The sequence below is a fragment of the Pan troglodytes genome, chromosome 15 (assembly GCF_028858775.2).
Source record: "Pan troglodytes isolate AG18354 chromosome 15, NHGRI_mPanTro3-v2.0_pri, whole genome shotgun sequence".
Lineage (NCBI taxonomy): Eukaryota > Metazoa > Chordata > Mammalia > Primates > Hominidae > Pan > Pan troglodytes.
This window is the reverse complement of record NC_072413.2, coordinates 70420174-70437716: the sequence shown is the minus strand read 5'-3', so window position 1 is coordinate 70437716 and position 17543 is coordinate 70420174. Positions and strand designations below refer to the sequence as shown.

At 45.0% G+C, this 17543-nt stretch overlaps 1 protein-coding gene across 11 annotated transcripts in view; it reads right to left on the bottom strand.

Moving 5' to 3' along the window:
* The window catches only part of RGS6 (regulator of G protein signaling 6), a 631284-nt gene that overhangs the window by 101055 nt on the left and 512686 nt on the right, over positions 1-17543 (bottom strand). For all 11 annotated transcript variants that reach the window (XM_063793003.1, XM_016926311.4, XM_016926310.4 and 8 more), the window contains exons 4-6: positions 7612-7662; positions 3818-3924; positions 2512-2563 (exon numbers count right to left, since the gene is read on the bottom strand). In XM_063793003.1, the coding sequence (XP_063649073.1) occupies positions 2512-2563; positions 3818-3924; positions 7612-7662 (210 nt within the window). The remainder of the gene's footprint in view (positions 1-2511; positions 2564-3817; positions 3925-7611; positions 7663-17543) is intronic.

Genomic DNA, 17543 nt, shown 5'->3' with positions numbered 1-17543 from the left:
GGGGGAAAGGCTGTGACTTATTCAAATCTCCGACATAGAATTTGACAGAGTAGGGACCAGTAAACGTTTGTCGATTGAATGAAAGTTTCTGGTACTTCATCAGTCCAAATCATACTATATTGAATTCTTAGCTTCAGTTTCACATGCTTCCTGGTGAGACGGTCACCTCAGTCATAATAATATCAACCAACATCCCAGTGGCAATAATACCGACCCCACCCCAGTAGTGATACCAACAACCACCCCGTATTAACTCAGAGAACCTTACATGCATTTCATTTAATCCTAACAAAACACTAGGAGACAAGTGCCATTACTACTCTAATTTTAATATGAGGTCTCTGAGGCACAGAGAGGTTAAGTAATTTGCCAAGATCACCCAGCTAGTGGAACGGGTTGATCCTGGGGGCTCATTGTGCTGGATTCTCTCTTCATAAATACATCCTGATTTTCTAACTAAACTGCTTTGGAAACCCTGGGGAGTACTGGTTTTTCTTTGTTTTAGAGACAGGGTCTTCCTCTATCACCCAGGCTGGAGGGCAGTGGCACAATCATAGCTCACTGCAGCTTTGAACTCCTGGGCTCAAGTGATCCTCCCATCTCAGCCTCCCGAGTCACTGGGATTACAGGTATGCACCACCATGCCTGGTCCCTGGTGAACACTTGTGCATCCTGAACCTTGATTTCTCCCTCTGATTTGCCATAAATTGAGGCACAGGAATTTAAAATAATTTTTGTTTAATGAGAGCCTGAAACAAACTATTATTTCTCTCCCTGTTCATGATGCACAATTAAAATTATAAAATGAAGAACACCTGTAGAACAGGGAGATGATGCCCTTTAGTATGCAGCATAAGATGCCCTAAGCTTTATGGAAGTAAATATTTTAATCTTACTTGGGCCCAGGTATCTGGTCTTACCATCCTCCCACCCTCTCCACTGCCTGGAAAAATACTGGTTTTCACATTCACAAGGGCACACGTTGCTGCATGGAACTGAGCTATAATTATTCAAATTCCGAGTTGGGCTTTCATGAGCAGTCTTTTCAGCCCCAGAAGCACTAGTTTTATGAGCGGTCAAATGCAGCTCTCACTTGCAGTCGGAAGCCTTCCTGGATCCACTTATCACATTGGTTAGGGTGCAGCACAGTGTCAGAGGGCCCACAGTGGTGCCTGTGGATAGCAAGCAGACAGCCCCAGAGCCTGCCCTTCTGCATGACTGACGTCCTCCACACTTGACCATGGAACAACTCCAGCCTTAGTAGGTACAACTCGCTTGTATTCCAGCCTCAGCTTGGCTCCCTGTTGTTGGTTTCCTCTTGCTCAAACGTGTGACTCCAAGGTTGTATCTTATCCCAGGGGTCTCCCAGACAGGCTCCCCTGATCACCACCCAGCTGCACATCTCCCTCCCACTCACCGCAGCTGCATCTGCCTTCTTGTCTTAAACAATTCTGCAAAGAAGCTGCAGGTCTCATTGAGTGTCCCAGTCCCAAGGAGAGCCACAGATCAGACTGCCACAGCAGCTGAGTCAGCAGCAAGGATGCATGCAAAGGGGCAGTGCTGCAGCTACAACCTTCAGGCATGTCACACATGGGACCGTGAAAGAAATATGGGTTTTGGAGCCGCTCAGATCTGAGTTCAAGTTCTGCTCCCTCTAGTGAGTGTCTGTTGATCACCTTCAATAAAGAACCAGAACTGTCAGTGGATATTTACTGAGCACTAATTCTGCCTCAGACATAGGCTATGCCCTGGAGATATGAGAATGCATAAGCTGGACCAGCCTCTGCCCTCATGAGGCTTATAATCAAGGGAGCATTCAGACAATGTGGTAGTGTGAGGGTGTGGCCCCTCTGGGCCTCAGGTTCTTTCTCTTAAGCATAGCGATAATAAAACTTCTTCAGAGAATTGGCATATAGGAATATTAAATAATCTCCACTGAGAATATCTGGCAGAAGTCTTGTAGGTCCCTGTCTAGAGAGACAGAACTCTCAACTTCACCCACTCTATTTTCCTAGTCCAGAGTGACTTCTGTATACTCCTCCCTGGTCTCTGTCTCTTTTCTAAATTGCAACTGTCAAGAACACCAAAAGGTTCTTAGTAAGTTTTGACACGTCTATGAGAACAGAAAGGGCCAGGAGGAGGTAGCCCCTTGATCCAGCCCTCCCTGAAGCCCTATCCCTGGAAAGAACAATTAAAAGTCACCATCCCATAGTGTTGCTGTGGGATCCTGGTTCTCCATGGCCCCAAGATGAACATACTGACCACCCTTGATAAGATTTTTCTTCCCTCTCCTGCTTCCCCTCCAAGGACTACATCTTTCAGTAAGCTGGGCCTTCCTCTGTTATGTGGAACAGGAGATTTGTTATATAGCAACAATATGAGAAAGGACTAAGCAGAAAGGACCCTCCTCCCCATGTACCACCATGGCCCACACCAAGCATTTGTCTTCTGCACCCCCAGAAGTGACACACAGTGTTGAAGTTGAGAGTTCCCAGTGGCTTCAGTTCTCACCATAGTCAGTGTTTTCAGGTTCCCAGCAGTTCGAAGGCCAGAAGTACGGAGCCTGCAAAGGAGCATGGGTGTTAGTGCTCAGAGGCGCGCCATGCCTGTGCTTCCCTCCCACACCCAGGGAGGAGCCTCCCTGATGGCAGGCTCTCCCCCACCTCCTTCTTGCTGATGCTACCCCACAATTCTCTCCTCTTCTCTAATTCAGCTAAGGTGAGTCAACATTTTAACCTAGGCATTGAGAAGCAAAATGTAAGTAAGCAAAGCAAATGCAAAAATGATAAGTTTTGTTCACAGGGCAATATATTCTTATCCTGAGACAACAGAAGTCTAAGTACAAAAGTCAGGCTGGCATAACTTACTGGGAACCTAAGCCCATGTTCCTTTCCTCCCTTTAACCTAGTCTGAAGAACTCTTCTCCCAAACCCTTTGGTTAGACCTTGATTCAAGCCCATATCCTCTGCCCTCATTCCCTCTACGGAAGGATCTGGGAGAAGGAGTGTGAAATGGGTGGGGAGGGTGATTAGGTCGCAAATAGAAACTTCACTCCGAGAAGGCAACATGAGATGGTAGAAAGATCAAGGTCTGTGCTATCAGGCTCACTTAGGTTCAGATGAAGGCTGTTCCTGGATTTACTAAATGACACTTTAATTCTTTGAGCACTTCAGTTTTCTCCTCTGTAAAATGGGTACTATTTACCCCCTAAAGTGTGCTCTTCAGAATAAATGAGGAAATCTGTACAAAGTGTCTACCATGGTCTGAATGTCTGCATCCTCCTCAAATTCACATGTTGAAATCCTAATCCCCAAGGTGATGGTATTGGGAGGTGGGGCCTTTGAAGCCCTCACAGATGAGATTAGTGCCTTTATAAAAGAGGTCTGATATAAGCCCCAGGTCCTGTCTCCCATGTGGGGATATAGCTAGAAGGTGCCATCTATGAGCCAGAGAGCAGGCCCTCACCAGACACCGAATCTGCTGGCACCTTGGTCTTGGACTTGCCAGCCTCCACAACCATGAGAAGTAAATTTTTTGTTTGTTTGTTTATAAGATAACCAGTTTAGGTATTTTGTTGTAGCAGCCCAAGGGACTAAGGCAGTGCCCAGGGCATGGTAGGCTCTCAATGACAGCCTTTTACTATTCTCTAAGTGGGTCACCCAGTGGCCCAGAGAAAAGTTCTCTTGGCTTTCCCAGTGCTGATGAGGAGTGAGGGCTACTCCCTCAGATATCCCTAGGTTTTCTTTGTAGTTCTAACCTAAGATCAGATGATGTTGTGAAGAAAAGGTTCTTCAGGAGGAGGAGCCAGCAGGCTTACCTGGAAACGATAAAAGGTGCCATCATCCTTCATGGTGAGAACGTGGTCTGAGATTGGAAAGATGTAGCCCTGGGCAGCGATAAGGCTCCCCAAGTGTATTGCTTCAACTGTAAGAACAGTGCATAGAGAGAGAAGGAATTAGAAAGCAGGTTATTTGGCTGAAAATTAAGCTGGGAGACCAGAAGTCAGCTGTCATCACCCCCAGATGTCTGTGTTGATGATACAATTGCCCTTGCTCAGTGTGGGGGTGAGGAGGGGAGATGCCAATGGCTGGAAAGGGAAACTATGTGTCAGGGACTTGTCTGAATCCCACCTCTGAGAGTCCGACATGGCTTAACCCCTCCTCACCCTGACCTTCAGAAGAAAGTCTGGCTTCAGGGTCAAGGGCATAAGTTCTGGCATAGAAGAACCTGTATTTAACTAAGTGAGATATTTCACATGAAGTGATTGTCTGGTACAGGTCAAATACTCCATAAGTGCGGGCAGCTCTGATTCATACCAGTTTCATCATCCCCAGCAGTAAGAATGCAGCCTCACTGCCCATAGAGACGTAGGACTCCCAGTGCGTTCCCCAATATGACAGTCCCATCAGGAATGAGAAGGGTGTCACCCTTCTCTTATGGACAGAGAGGAAAACCTCACTTCCTTTGAAAATTAGAGGAAGGACACTGAAGTGGGCAGTGACAGAGAGAGGCTAACCTGATAGAAATACTTATATTTTTGCCACAATCAATCTGTTCCTTCGTTCCTTTAGCACCAGCCATAAATAGATGCACATAGAAAGTTGAGAATATAGGTCGGGCATGGTGGCTCACGCCTGTAATCCAGAGGCAGGCGGATCGCTTGAGCTCAGGAGTTTGAGACCAGCCTGAGCAACATAGCGAGACCCTGTCTCAATTAAAAAAAAAAAAGTTAAGAATTTAGATTTATCCTGAGCAGAGCTAAGAAAAAATAACAAACCTCAATGCTTCTACCACACACAATCTTTCACAAATCCAAAAGTACTGTTACAGGTTAAAACTAATTTTTGGACATGGAAATTGTTAATGTGCTCAGGGAGCCTCTAGCAATTATTAATTTCACGAGCTCTGACTTTTTAAAGTAGTTTGTTTTGGCTTTACTTGCAAACTTTTCAAGAAGTTGAATACAATACAATGTTTTGCGTATTAAGAACCACCTATTCTCCTTTGAAAGAAACATACATGTAACTTGTGGAATTGGAATGAATAGAGTTTTATTTTACTTGCTTAGTGATGACCAATTTGCTATTTTTTTTTTTTTTTTTTAGAGACAGGTCTGACTCTTGTCACCCAGGCTGGAGTGCAGTGGCATGATCACAGCTCATTGCAGACTTGAACCCCTGGGCTCAAGTGATACTTCTGCCCCAGCCTCCCAAGTAGCTGGAAACACAGGCACATGCCACCATGTCTGTCTAATTTTTTTTTTTTTATTTTTTTTGGTAGAGGTAGGGTTTTGCCATCTTGCTCAGGCTGGTCTTGAATTCCTGGGCTCAAGCAATCCTCCCAGCTGAGCCTCCCAAAGAGCTGGGATTACAGGCATGAGCTACCATGTCTGGCCGGTTTGCTTTTTAAAGTCTACATGCTTCAAGAACCATGAGTCCAGCTAGAACAGAAGTTTCATCATCAGCTTTTGCTCCTTCCCCAGAGAAGAAAGAACAAAATCCTGTAGGATGGTGACTTTCATGCCACCAGTCTTGGAGCTAAGACTCTAACTTCATTCCCTGAGCAAAAATGTTTTTGCTTAGACATTGGCCAATGGGGCCAGGTGCAGTGTCTCACACCTGTAATCCAAGCATTGTGGGAGGCCAAAGCAGAAGAATTGTTTGAGGTCAGGAGTTCAAGACCAGCCTGGATAACACAGTGAGATCCCCATCTCTACAAAAAATAAAACAAAAAATTAGCTGGGTGTGGTGCTAAGAGCCTGTAGTCCCAGCTACTCGGGAGACTGAGGTGGAAGATAGCTTGGGCCAGGGGGGTCAAGGCTGCAGTGAGCTATGCTCGTGCCACTGCACTCTAGCCTGGGTGACAGAGTGAGACCTTGCCTCAAAAACCAAAAAATAACCACAGGAAATTGACTGATGGGAAAAAGAAAGGAGAGAGGGGCAGATGCTGGATCTGACTGTTTCCCAAGGCCTTGGTTTGCCTCATCTCCCCCCTTAGACTATTCCCAGCTGACAAATTGTTCTTAGCTTCTCCTCAGCCACTTCTCAGAAGCCCAAACAGGCCCCTATACCATGATGTCTTCCCAAGGGCATCAGAGTATAACAGATTTTCATAGAAATAACTCTCATCATTCAGGACCCTTCACAGAAGCTTCTCACGCCAGGGCTGGAGGATTCCTGAAGCTCATTCTCACATACTGCTCGCCAATTTAGGGTTCTCATAATAGTAATAATAAAATATATGTCAGAAATACAACGATTATTTTAGGAGGCAAAGAAACCAGTGCTCTTGGAAGAGAAAAGGTGGCCATGAGGAAACACGTTCCTTAGTTTAGCATTATAATCACAAGAAATACTGACTTTAGATAAATGTAACTAAACAGGTAGATGCTGATCCAGTCCAGGCTTTCCAAGCGGACACTCAGAAGTACAGGCTGCATCAGGGACAACACATAGTGAGTTGCTTTGGGTTCTATCCTTTACAAAGGGTTAGCATTTATAGTTTTTTCCCTGTGAATCAAGAACTTGACTAGAATTAAGAATTTTCACTAGTTGTGAGAGTAGCCACTAATCAAGGGGGTGAAAAGACTCGGGCCACTTCTATGAATGATCTGCTTTTCTGGCACTCAGAGTTCTAACAACTGTATATAATTAAACTGCATAGAAACTGTATTGTTTTGCAGTCAACAGATTAGAAATGTTGGGTTAAAATACAGGAGTGCCAAGCTGACACACCGATTCCAGCAGGGAATCACAGCTGAAGGTCACGGATGCAGAATGGGCACTTGAAAAAAATCTTCAAAAAGCATTGTGGTTCAGGGCCATTTAATTTGGGGCAGGTAAGTCTAATCACGCCAATGTCCATTAAGAACATCAGAGTGTATTAGTGGATCTTTATAAATGTGACCTTCAGGCATCAAGAATACTCAGTTAATCAAGGCAAAGGAGTATGTAATACATTCAGAAAAGTATTAACTGACAGCACATGGGAATAAGCTTTACTTATCTTGAATTTTTATTTTTCTGGAACACCCCCCCATTTCCTAATTACGCTGTGAAAATAAATTTTACTGCCTATTTTCTGGTGGGAGGACAGACTGGGAAATTGTTTTATTGGCCAGGGTTTTGTTGTTGTTTTCCTGGTAAGGTCTTCCTAATTGAAATGAGCAATTAAAGTTGAAAAAAAATCATTCCTTCACTTCTTGCAGAAGCAGAAAACAGAGGGAGTCTTAGCAAATAATTAAACATCTTAATTGTGGATCAGGCAATCTAATTTTAAGAGCTGGCTCTAGAAGGCTGTTCAGTGACAGTGCTACAACTTATCTTTAATTGCTGCAGCTAACGAGAATTCAACTCATTTCACACATTATTCTATTGGGCTCTTTGGCATTCTAAATAGTTGCTCATTTCCTCAAAGCATGATTTAAATTTAAAGACAAATATTCAGTGGAGAAAATAAATTAATTTTATTTGTAAATAGAGTGATTCCACGTCTTGGAATTCACATTTACAAGACCAGTTCTCAGGAGGGCAGGGGAATCTAGTTTGGAACTTGGTTATGGGATGTTTACTGATACCAGGGGAGATAAGGGTGGGGTCAAAGGTCAAGTACCTGGGTCCTCAATGGAAAGGTTCTTCATAAGCCACTGCACAATGTCAGTACCTGCAACGATAAAGCAATTTCAGCTGAAGACCTCCTGGGTGTTTAACACTGTGGCAGAAGAAACATGTTTACCTAAGAGAATCCTAATTCCAAACAGTCCACACTGTAGAGCAGGATAATATGGGCACTTTTTTTTGTCCTAACCAACTCTTTCCATTCTTCAGTACACTTCCATAGTTACAATTCCATTCTTGTCCAAAAAACACTCACTTCTGATGATGCAGGATGAGCTTATATTCATGTTTCTAGGAAGTGTCTATAGAGGACTTCCCCGAGACGTGCTAGGTGAAGCTTTATCATGCCTGGCCCCCAGACCATTTCTTGAAGAAGGAGGCCTCATCAGCTCCCTACCATCAATTACAAGGGCTGACCAACACAGGTGACCTCATAGGTTCTTGCAAAACTCTCATCTCTTCCGGCACAGGCCTATCCTGAATGAACGTGTCCCTGCATTTGTGGCAGAAACGTCTATGTATTCACCAAGACCTCTTTCCTCTCCTCACTGTGCCATAGCTAGATTACATTTCCAGACTCCCCTGCACTTAGATATGGACTGAGTTCTGCCAATAGAATATGGGTAGAAATGGCATATGCCACTTCCAGACCTGGACCATAACCTCCTACATGGCTCTCCTTAGCTCTGCCCCTTTCAATCCCATCTACTGGCTGGATGTGGGGGACTCCAAAGACCTGGGGGAATGCAGAGCCACAATAGGGAGGGAGCCATGGTTCCAACCATGGACATTATGCCCATGTGGGGCTCTGACTTGATTGAGGACTGAACTTTGTTGTGTTAAGCCCCTGAAATTTGGGACTTAGCTGTTTTGGTATCTAGTATTACCTTAACGAATATAAATCTTAAGAGTCTGAAGAAACTTTTAAAGCTTGTCTACTCCAACCCTAGCCAATACATGTCCCATTCACAACACCCTGGACGAGAGGTGCTGTAACCTGTGTTTAGAATCCCTAGTACCTGGAAACTCACAAACTCCCACCTACCCAGCCTGACCCAGTTAAATCAGCCTTGATTTATCTGAACAGAAACTTGGCCCTCTCTGACTCCCTCCCTTTGGCCTCAGTTTTGCCATTTGATGATAGAAAAACAAACCCCAACCTAACCACTCTGTGCGACAGCCCTTCAGCTATTCAGACAGCCCTGCGGCATACCAGCGACGTCCTCCCTCCAAGTGCAACAGGCCTGGGTCCCTCAGCTGCTTCCTTGCAGGGTGTGGCCTGGAGTTCCTCACCATATATTCCCAATCCTCTGAGTATGTTCCCTTCTGTCTGCCTCTCTTTGAAAATGCGACCCGCAAACAATGTTCTGAGAGCAGCACTGTGTACATGGCAGTAGAGGAGTTCAGTTTTCTGGAAGGTTCTGAATTTCTGGTCAATCTACCTTTGCCACCCAAAGATCTCACTTTAAACCAGTGCAGACCATTGAAGGTGTGGCTTTGTCACCTCCAAATTGTTTGATGGAACACAGCCTGCAAGGGGAGACATTTTAGATATCAGAGTCCTACCGTGGGTCTGAGGCTTTGGTGAGAGGGAGGGGATGTGCCAAGAACTCTCCTGGGCTGGATTCCTGGCTGAAGGCCTGGGGATCCAGCAGAGGGGCTTCATGAGGATTGCCCTCTTCCCAGAAATCAGTTTTCTTAGATATGTGACTGGTGGCCAGAAGTGGGACTGGTACAGGACAGAAAGCCTAGACATTTTGTTTCTCTCTGGGTCCATGGCAGGTGAAGTAACCCTGCACAGTGGGACCCCCAGGGCCATCCTCATCCTCCTGTGTGCCCCAGTTTTGCCGACACAGCCTTGCAATTTTGCAGTTTCCCCGCGCCAACCTCAAAGGCAGCACTTCTAGGCTTCTCCTCACTCTTGCTACTCCTGGACGGCATCTGTGAGTCAAACTTTAGATCAAAAACACTCCTATTCATTCGTATTCTTGGAGAGAGAGAGAGAGAATGAATATGTGTGTGTGTACATGTGCCTGTGTGTCCCTTTCCTCCAAGTTATACAAGTTTAACATTTGTCCCAGGAAATGAAGAACAAAGCAGAAATCAAATAAGAACTGTAGTCCCGAGCTGGGGGTGGGAGAGATACTCTAATCTGTTTTTTCCTCAAAAGAAAAATAGTTCTGGCCAGGCACAGTGGCTCATGCCTATAATCCCAGCACTTTGGGAGACTGAGGAGGGCGGATCACGAGGTCAGGAGTTTGAGACCATCCTGGCCAACATGGTGAAACCCTGTCTCTATTAAAATACAAAACATTAGCCAGGCGTGGTGCCACGTGCCTGAGTCCCAGCTACTCGGGAGGCTCAGGCAGGGGAATTGCTTGAACACGGGAGGTGGAGGTTGCAGTGAGCCGAGATCGCGCCACTACACTCCAGCCTGGCCACAGAGTGAGACGCTGTCTCAAAAAAGAAAAAAAAATAGTTCTTTTCTGTGGGTTGCCTAGAAACTGTGAGGTTTCCTGCATTAGCTGAGCTCTCCCCCAGGCCTGCGGATTATCTTTCTGCTGAGCTTGCTGAACCATTATTTATCACCTGCCAAGATTGATTACTCACCCTGGGACAATGACAGCCCTTCCTTTCCCTTGTTAATTACTGTCATCATTAATATCCATGTCACTAATTAGTATTCATTCACATTGAAACTCCTTCCTTGCTATCATATCCGCTCCCCCTACCACCCCAACCCCCGGCTCAGCACCGTTGTCTGGGTTTCCACCCACTTTTGGCTTCCTGTGCTCAGCCTTTGGCCTAATTGTTCTCCCCAGTCCACCAGGCCGTGGTTTGCATTTACAGGGCGAGAGAATCACATTTAAGCACTTTTGTTTCTAAAGAAGGGAAAATCACAAAAACCCATTTCCTTTTTTCCCTAGCCCCATGGAGACCACAGAGTGGAGTTTCTTTTCCCTGGTTCAGCCACCATGACAGCTGCTATCTCATCTGGGGGCTGATGCAACAGTCCTCAGGTCCAGGCAAGGGCTGAGCGGCTGCCCCTGGCTGCCTGGGACACTGCACTCGATCTGCAGTGGCATCTACTCCGCCACCATCCCTTCCATGCCATGGCAATGCTTGGTAGACTCCATTTCAGCACAAGCAACAACAACTAGAGACAGGGGGACGTGCTCACTCTCACAGGCATTGGGTATTCCAGGCTTCCTTGGACCAACCCAGGAGTGGCCAAGCCTCCAGCCCGTGGCAGGGAGTAAATCATTGTGTGTGCAGCCCCAGGAACAAGTCAGAAAGGGAAATCTGTCATAATATCGCGTCCTTTAAAACATTTACAGTGATTACGCTGTAGCATCTGACAAGAGTAGTCCAAACATCCAAATCACCAGCAGGAGAAAGCATTTCCATTCTTTTTTCACTTTCCTTTCTTGCCTCTTTCCTTCCTTCCTGCTAACCCACGATCACCCTTTCCTTCCTGTTCTAAAGAGAATTTGAAGCGGATTCCTTTTCTGTTCTATCTAAAATTAATTGTTGCCTTGTTACCACGACTGGTTTCTGGATCTTATCTTAGTCAAGCTGCTTTGCCAAGGACTTAAAGTTAATAAAACAACATAACAAATGCTATGTTGAAACAACATAACAAATGCAGGATGGCCACCCTTTATTCCCACAGATCCTAAAACACTGTCTGAAAGCATTCTTTTTGAGGCTGATTTATCAATATATATTCCAGGGATATCCAGGAAATACACCAGAGGGCACTCAAAACACCTCTCCATTGCATGCGTGTTTTATTAGTATATTTAAGGATATATTTATGATATGCAGTTATGGGTTATGTTTCTGTATGTGTTATATGTATTTCAATTATGTCTTTTATATCTAAAATCATGTTTATTAGATGACTGGGAACAAACCAAAGGCCTCTAATAGAGGATTGAATAAATAAATTATGGCTCATTCATGCAATAAATATTTATTAAGCATGTATAGTGGAAAAGCATCTTGAGAACAGGGTTACTGTAAAATATTTATGTTCTATTAATTATATATGTATAGATATATATAAATATGGCCAGGAAAAATTCTGGATATATATTTAAATTGTTAACTTTAGGTTATTTTGGGGAGCGGGAGGCATCAAATAATGGGAAATTTCTATTCTTTACATTTCTGTATTATTTGAAGTTCATAGAACATTCATATAATACTTTTACACTAGAAAAATAAGTTTTTATTTTAAAAAGCACAGAGAGAAGAAAGAGCTGGCCTCTGAGGCCAAAGTGGAGATGGTATGGGTAACTTTGGACGGCCTCTGGCTATCCTCAAGCCCTGGCCATTTCCTGCTCTCTGGGGAAAGGGCCAGGAGACTCAAAGCTCTCTTTTTCCTGAGGGGTAAACAGTGGGAGGCTCAATCCTGAGGCTCAATAGTGTGCCTCCAATTGGCCACTCTCTGGCCATCTGCCACTCCTGGAGCCTCAGAGCGACCCTTTATAGACTCTGACAGGGCTGTCCACCCAGAGTCCTGGCCGAAGGGTGACAACCTGCACCTCTCCTCTGTGTTTGTTAGCTTGTTTACTTGGTGGGAGTAGGACGCAGTGATCTTTTCCTGGTGCCTTTCCATGCTGAATTAACTCTATTGAGTAAGCTGTAAGGGGTTTCTGTTTCTGGTTTCAGGCAGACACTCATAAAATTTAGGGCTTTGTCTTCAGGTGTTTTAAGCTCCTCCAAAATTGTAGCATTTGACAGGGATACCTTCCACCCATTAACGCATCAGAACCGCAGGAGATCCTAGTATGAAACACTCCCCTGATTCTTCCCAAAGCATTCTATCAATCCGAGCCCAGATCAGATTATGCAAAGTTGATAAAAAGACTGGTTCCCATCACCTGCAACTTTCCAGTAACTTGAAACCTGGTGGATTATACAGTACATCATAGTACTGATAAATGAAGCAATTCATAAACTACTTATCAACCTTGACTGTTGGGGAAAGACACTTTCTTTTGAGTAAAATGTTTCTGGAGCCGTATGAATGATCAGATGGTTCCTGCCATGAGTGAACTCACCATACTCTTCAGTCAAGGTTATGACTTGATCCATTGGATTTTCACATTCCTGCCAGGCCTCTGCTGCACCTCTGGGTGGGGAGGACAGCTTCAGGCCACCTTATCACATAGATGTCATGCACAGGCCAATGCTTATGAAGGCGGAGTGACATTTCCTGAGTGCCCATGGTGTACCAGGCCAGAGCTGGGCACTTGACCCTGTTATCGTATGTCATCTTGACAATAATTGTGTCCAATATGATAATTATTATATCCATTTTAAAGATTAGGCCCAGAGAGGCTCAAGACCACAGGCTACTACTGATGTAGAGCCAAGGTTGGAATCCAGGCAATTTCATGCCAAATATTATTTCCACTATACTATTCTGTGTCTCTTAACTCTGTATAACTTTCCAAGTAGTATAAAGAAAAAACAATTAGAAAACCGATATTCTGTATGTATTCAGTTTTTTTCCTGAAACAGAGGCATTAATTTAGTGATAATAATAATTGGTACTATTATTAGCTGTTGAACTAATAATTTACTGAGTACTTTCTATATTCCAGGCTCTGGAATAATCCTGCTATACTAACCCTATGTTGTAAATAGCATATTATTATCTCCATTTTGCAAATGAATGGAAGGATATTCTAAGTAGGGCAATCTTTACCGTCTTTTTTTTTTTTTCTTTTATGCCTTAGTTGAAAAAAAATGCAATGATCAGCTAGCAGAGAAAGCTTAACTAAGAGGAAATGTTAAACTGGGCTTTGGAGGGTGAGCACAATGAGTAGCTGGCAGTAAGACGGAAGGGAACACATGTGGAGAAACACAGTGATGAAAAAGTTCAGTGTCATTTTCAAGTAGTATTGTTTGGTCAATGGGCTTGAGTTTTTCCAAGGAAAACCGTGGCAAATTTCACACTCACTTGCTTACCAAGCATAGGAAATGATAAGGTACAGCATTTATAAAGTCAGACACACTTGAGAGCAACTCATGGTACATCACTTACAAACGGTGGGAACCTGGGCAGGTCCCTTACCCACCACCTGCCCTGATCTCCATTTCTTCATACGTCAACTAGGGTGAAGTGCTGTCTAGTTAAGAATAAGGCCAGGTGTACAAAACTCTCTTCACAATGCCTGGTTCATGGTTTTGCTGAAATGATTTGGTTGTTAGCAAGTCATCTGCTGGCCCTGTGCGTTTATTTCCTCACATGAAAAGAGAACAGTACACTGGGAGGCCGAGGTGGGTGGATCACCTGAGGTCATGATTTTGAGACCAGCCTGGCCAACATGGTGAAACCCTGACTCTACTAAAAACACAAAAATTAGCTTGGTGTGGTGGCGGGCACTTGTAATCCCAGCTACTTGGGAGGCTGAGGCAGGCAGAATTGCTTCAACCTGCGAGGTGGAGGTTGTAGTGAGCTGAGATCGCGCCACTGCACTGCGGCCTGGGAAACAAGAGCGAAACTCCGTCTCAAAAATAAAGAAAACAGGACAGTAATAATGGGACCCATCATCTTGACTGTGAGGGGTAATGAACCCATGCAGAGTGCCTGACATATCATAAGCATTAATATTAATACACATTGGCTACTCACAGAGTCCATGTTTCAGGGACCTCATACCAGCCAAGTGTCTAACCCAGTCATCTGCGTGGCTGGGAGAGACAGCAGTAACTTGGAATCCTTGTGTTACTTATCAGCTTTTAAATTTTAGGCCTTAGAGAAACTCAAAATGTCTTCTGGTGCTTTTAGGCTGGGATCTTCCGATAGACAGCTTGTTGGACAGAAGGGGAAATGAGGAGGGCATTGTGGCTGGACAACTCTACTAGTCTGGTGAGGCCTCACTGAGAGACTGGGACCTCTGCCCAGCAGCTTTTCTGTGATCCAGGATGCGCATTTCCCAGAAGTGAGGGCAGAAAGCAAAATAGGTGCCCTCACCCCACTGTAATTCAGTTGAAGGTAATGGAGTAAACATCTTTCTGGTTTGGGGTGCTCTGGTTGCATCCATCCCAACACCCTCTTCTTCTTCCCCCACCTCTCCTGCCTTGGGACTGCCTTTCCCTTCCCAGAATGCAACAGTCTCCATTGCACCACAGGATCTTTGCATCTGCTACTCCCTGGGCCTGTCGTGCCTTCCCTTCCTCCTCCCACCTCTTCCTCTAGCTCAGGGGTCCTCAGCCTCCCAACAGGTAATGGTCCCTGGCCTGTTAGGAACCAGGCCTCACAACAGGAGGTGAGTGGCGGGTGAGCAAGTGAAGCTTCATCTGTATTTACAGCCCCTCCCCATCACTCACATTACTGCCTGAGCTCTGCCTCCTGTCAGATCAGCAGTGGCATTAGATTCTCACAGGAGCGTGAACCCTATTGTGAACTGTGCATGCCAGGTAGGTTGCACGCTCCTTATGAGAATCTAATGCCTGATGATCTGTTCCTGTTTCCCATCACCCCCAGGTGCGACTGTCTAGGAAAACAAGCTCAGGGCTCCCACTAATTCTACATTGTGGTGAGTTGTATAATTATTTCCTTATATGTTATAATGTAATAATAGAAATAAAGTGCACAATAAATGTAATGCACTTGAATCATCCTGAAACCATCCCCCAAAACCCTGGTCCGTGGAAAAACTGTCTTCCATGAAACTGGTCCCTGGTGCCAAAAAGGCTGGGGAACACAGCTCTAGCTGACTCTGACACATCCTTCAGCCCTAACTCCCTCGGGAAGGCCTTCATTGCCCTCCAAACTGGCTCAAGGTCCTTTGGCTTTCAACGTCAAGAGAACAAGGTTCTTTCTCCTTGAAGCATTTATCTCAGTTTGGAATTAGCCACAATGTAATTATTTGATCGATGTCTGTTTCCTCTTCTATATTAGTTTGCTATGACTTCCATGACAAGGTATCACAAACTGGGTGGCTTAGACAACAGCAATTTATTGTCTATGGTTCTGGAGGCCAGACAGCTAAGATCCAGGTGTCGAACGGGTTGGTTCTTCCTGAGGGCTGTGAGGGAGAATCTGTCCCAGGCCTCTCCCGATCTTCCCAAGTGGCTGGGACCACAGGCATGTACCACCATGCTGGCTAATTTTTAAATTTTTTGTAGAGACAGGGTCTCCTTATGTTACTCAGGCCGGTCTCTAACTTCTGGGCTGAAGCGATCCTCCTGCCTCGGCCTCCCAAAGTGCTGGGATTACAGGTGTGAACCACGATGACTGGCCCAAATTTCCCTTTAATAAGACTACCAGTCATACCAGATTAGGGCCCACCCTAATTATCTCACCTTAACTAATTACATCTGCAATGACTCTATTTCCAAATAAGGTCACATTTTGGAGTTCTAGTGTTTAGAACTTCAATATATGCATTTTTGAGAGAACATAATTCAACCCATAACGCCCACTAAACTGTAGCTCCAAGAGAGCAGGGACCCTGTTAGTTCTATCCCTGGCATGGAGTAAACAAACATCTGGTACAGAGTTGGGGTCTAATGAATGCTTATTCGTTGATAGTTGTATTCAAATACACATCATAATACATAAACACCCACACATGTATATTCAGTATGTTTTAAATTTTTCCTCAATTGTTTTGTGGCCCTTGAAAACATCATCACAATCTAGTACCAGACATCATATAGGCAGTTTACAAACACTGCTTTAGAGGAAAGGTTCGGGGTCTTTCACCCACTGATACTGTTAAAAAAAAAAAAAATCACATCTTTTTGCCTGTAATCCCAGCACTTTGGGAGGCCAAGGCAGGTGGATTGCCTGAGGTCAGGAGTTCGAGACCAGCCTGGCCAACATGGTGAAACCCTGTCTTTACTAAAAATACAAAAATTAGCTGGGCATGGTGGCAGGTGCCTGTAGTCCCAGCTACTTGGATGACTAAGGCAGGAGAAGTGCTTGAACCTGGGAGGCGGAGGTTGTAGTAAGCCGACTGCACCACTACACTCCAGCCTGGGGGACAGCATGAGACTATGTCTCAAAAAAAAAAAAAAACAAACAAACAAAACAGAGAAATCTCAACAAATTACTACTTAAACAAATATTAGGTAGCAATTCAAAGCCTCCTCCTTTTCCTTATTAAAAACTGGCTGTCACTGGGAAGAGGACAGCAGGCAGAAGGAAAGGTAAAGTCTTCAGCTCTTTACCTCCAGGCTGAGAGACACTCACTGGCCCCCTCCCACCTTTTTGGCCTGTCCTCACTGCTCAACTGGCTTCCAGACTGCAGGGTGAGCCTGCTTTTTGACTGGCTTTTGTCCAGCGGATAATTTTCCCTTCTTAACAGGCAGGTCTCTGAGTCATTCTGACGTGGTCTTGAACAGGTGGGAGGCATTACATCCAGACACAGCAAATACGATTTTGGGCCCAGTGATCCCTCAAGCATCCTGCCATATGCGGTCCTAAACCAGGGGTCACCAACCTGGGGTCTTCTCCCCAGGGTTGAACAGGTGGGTCTTGAACAGATGGGAGGCATTACATCCAGACACAGCAAATACGATTTTGGGCCCAGTGATCCCTCAAGCATCTTGCCATATGCACTCCTAAACCAGGGGTCATCAACCTGGGGTCTTCTCCCAGGTTGGCCAAATCAGCTTGCTGGCCTCCATGGGTATATGACAACGGCACCCCATGGTGACCCACAGAAGGAAAGCGAAGGACTTAGCTGTAGCTGGGATGGAGAAGGAGGAATCTCAGGTTTCTCCTGATATTTTGCCTCAAGAACTGGAAACTGATCTGGGAGTAGATCCCACGCTCAGGGAGAAGTCCCCAGACCGAGAAAGGATGGGCTCATCTATTTGAATGAAACAGAGAAGCTTGAAACAGCCAAGATAAAGCAATTCCTGAACCGTCCAGGACTAGAAGACCTGCAGCGAAGGCCT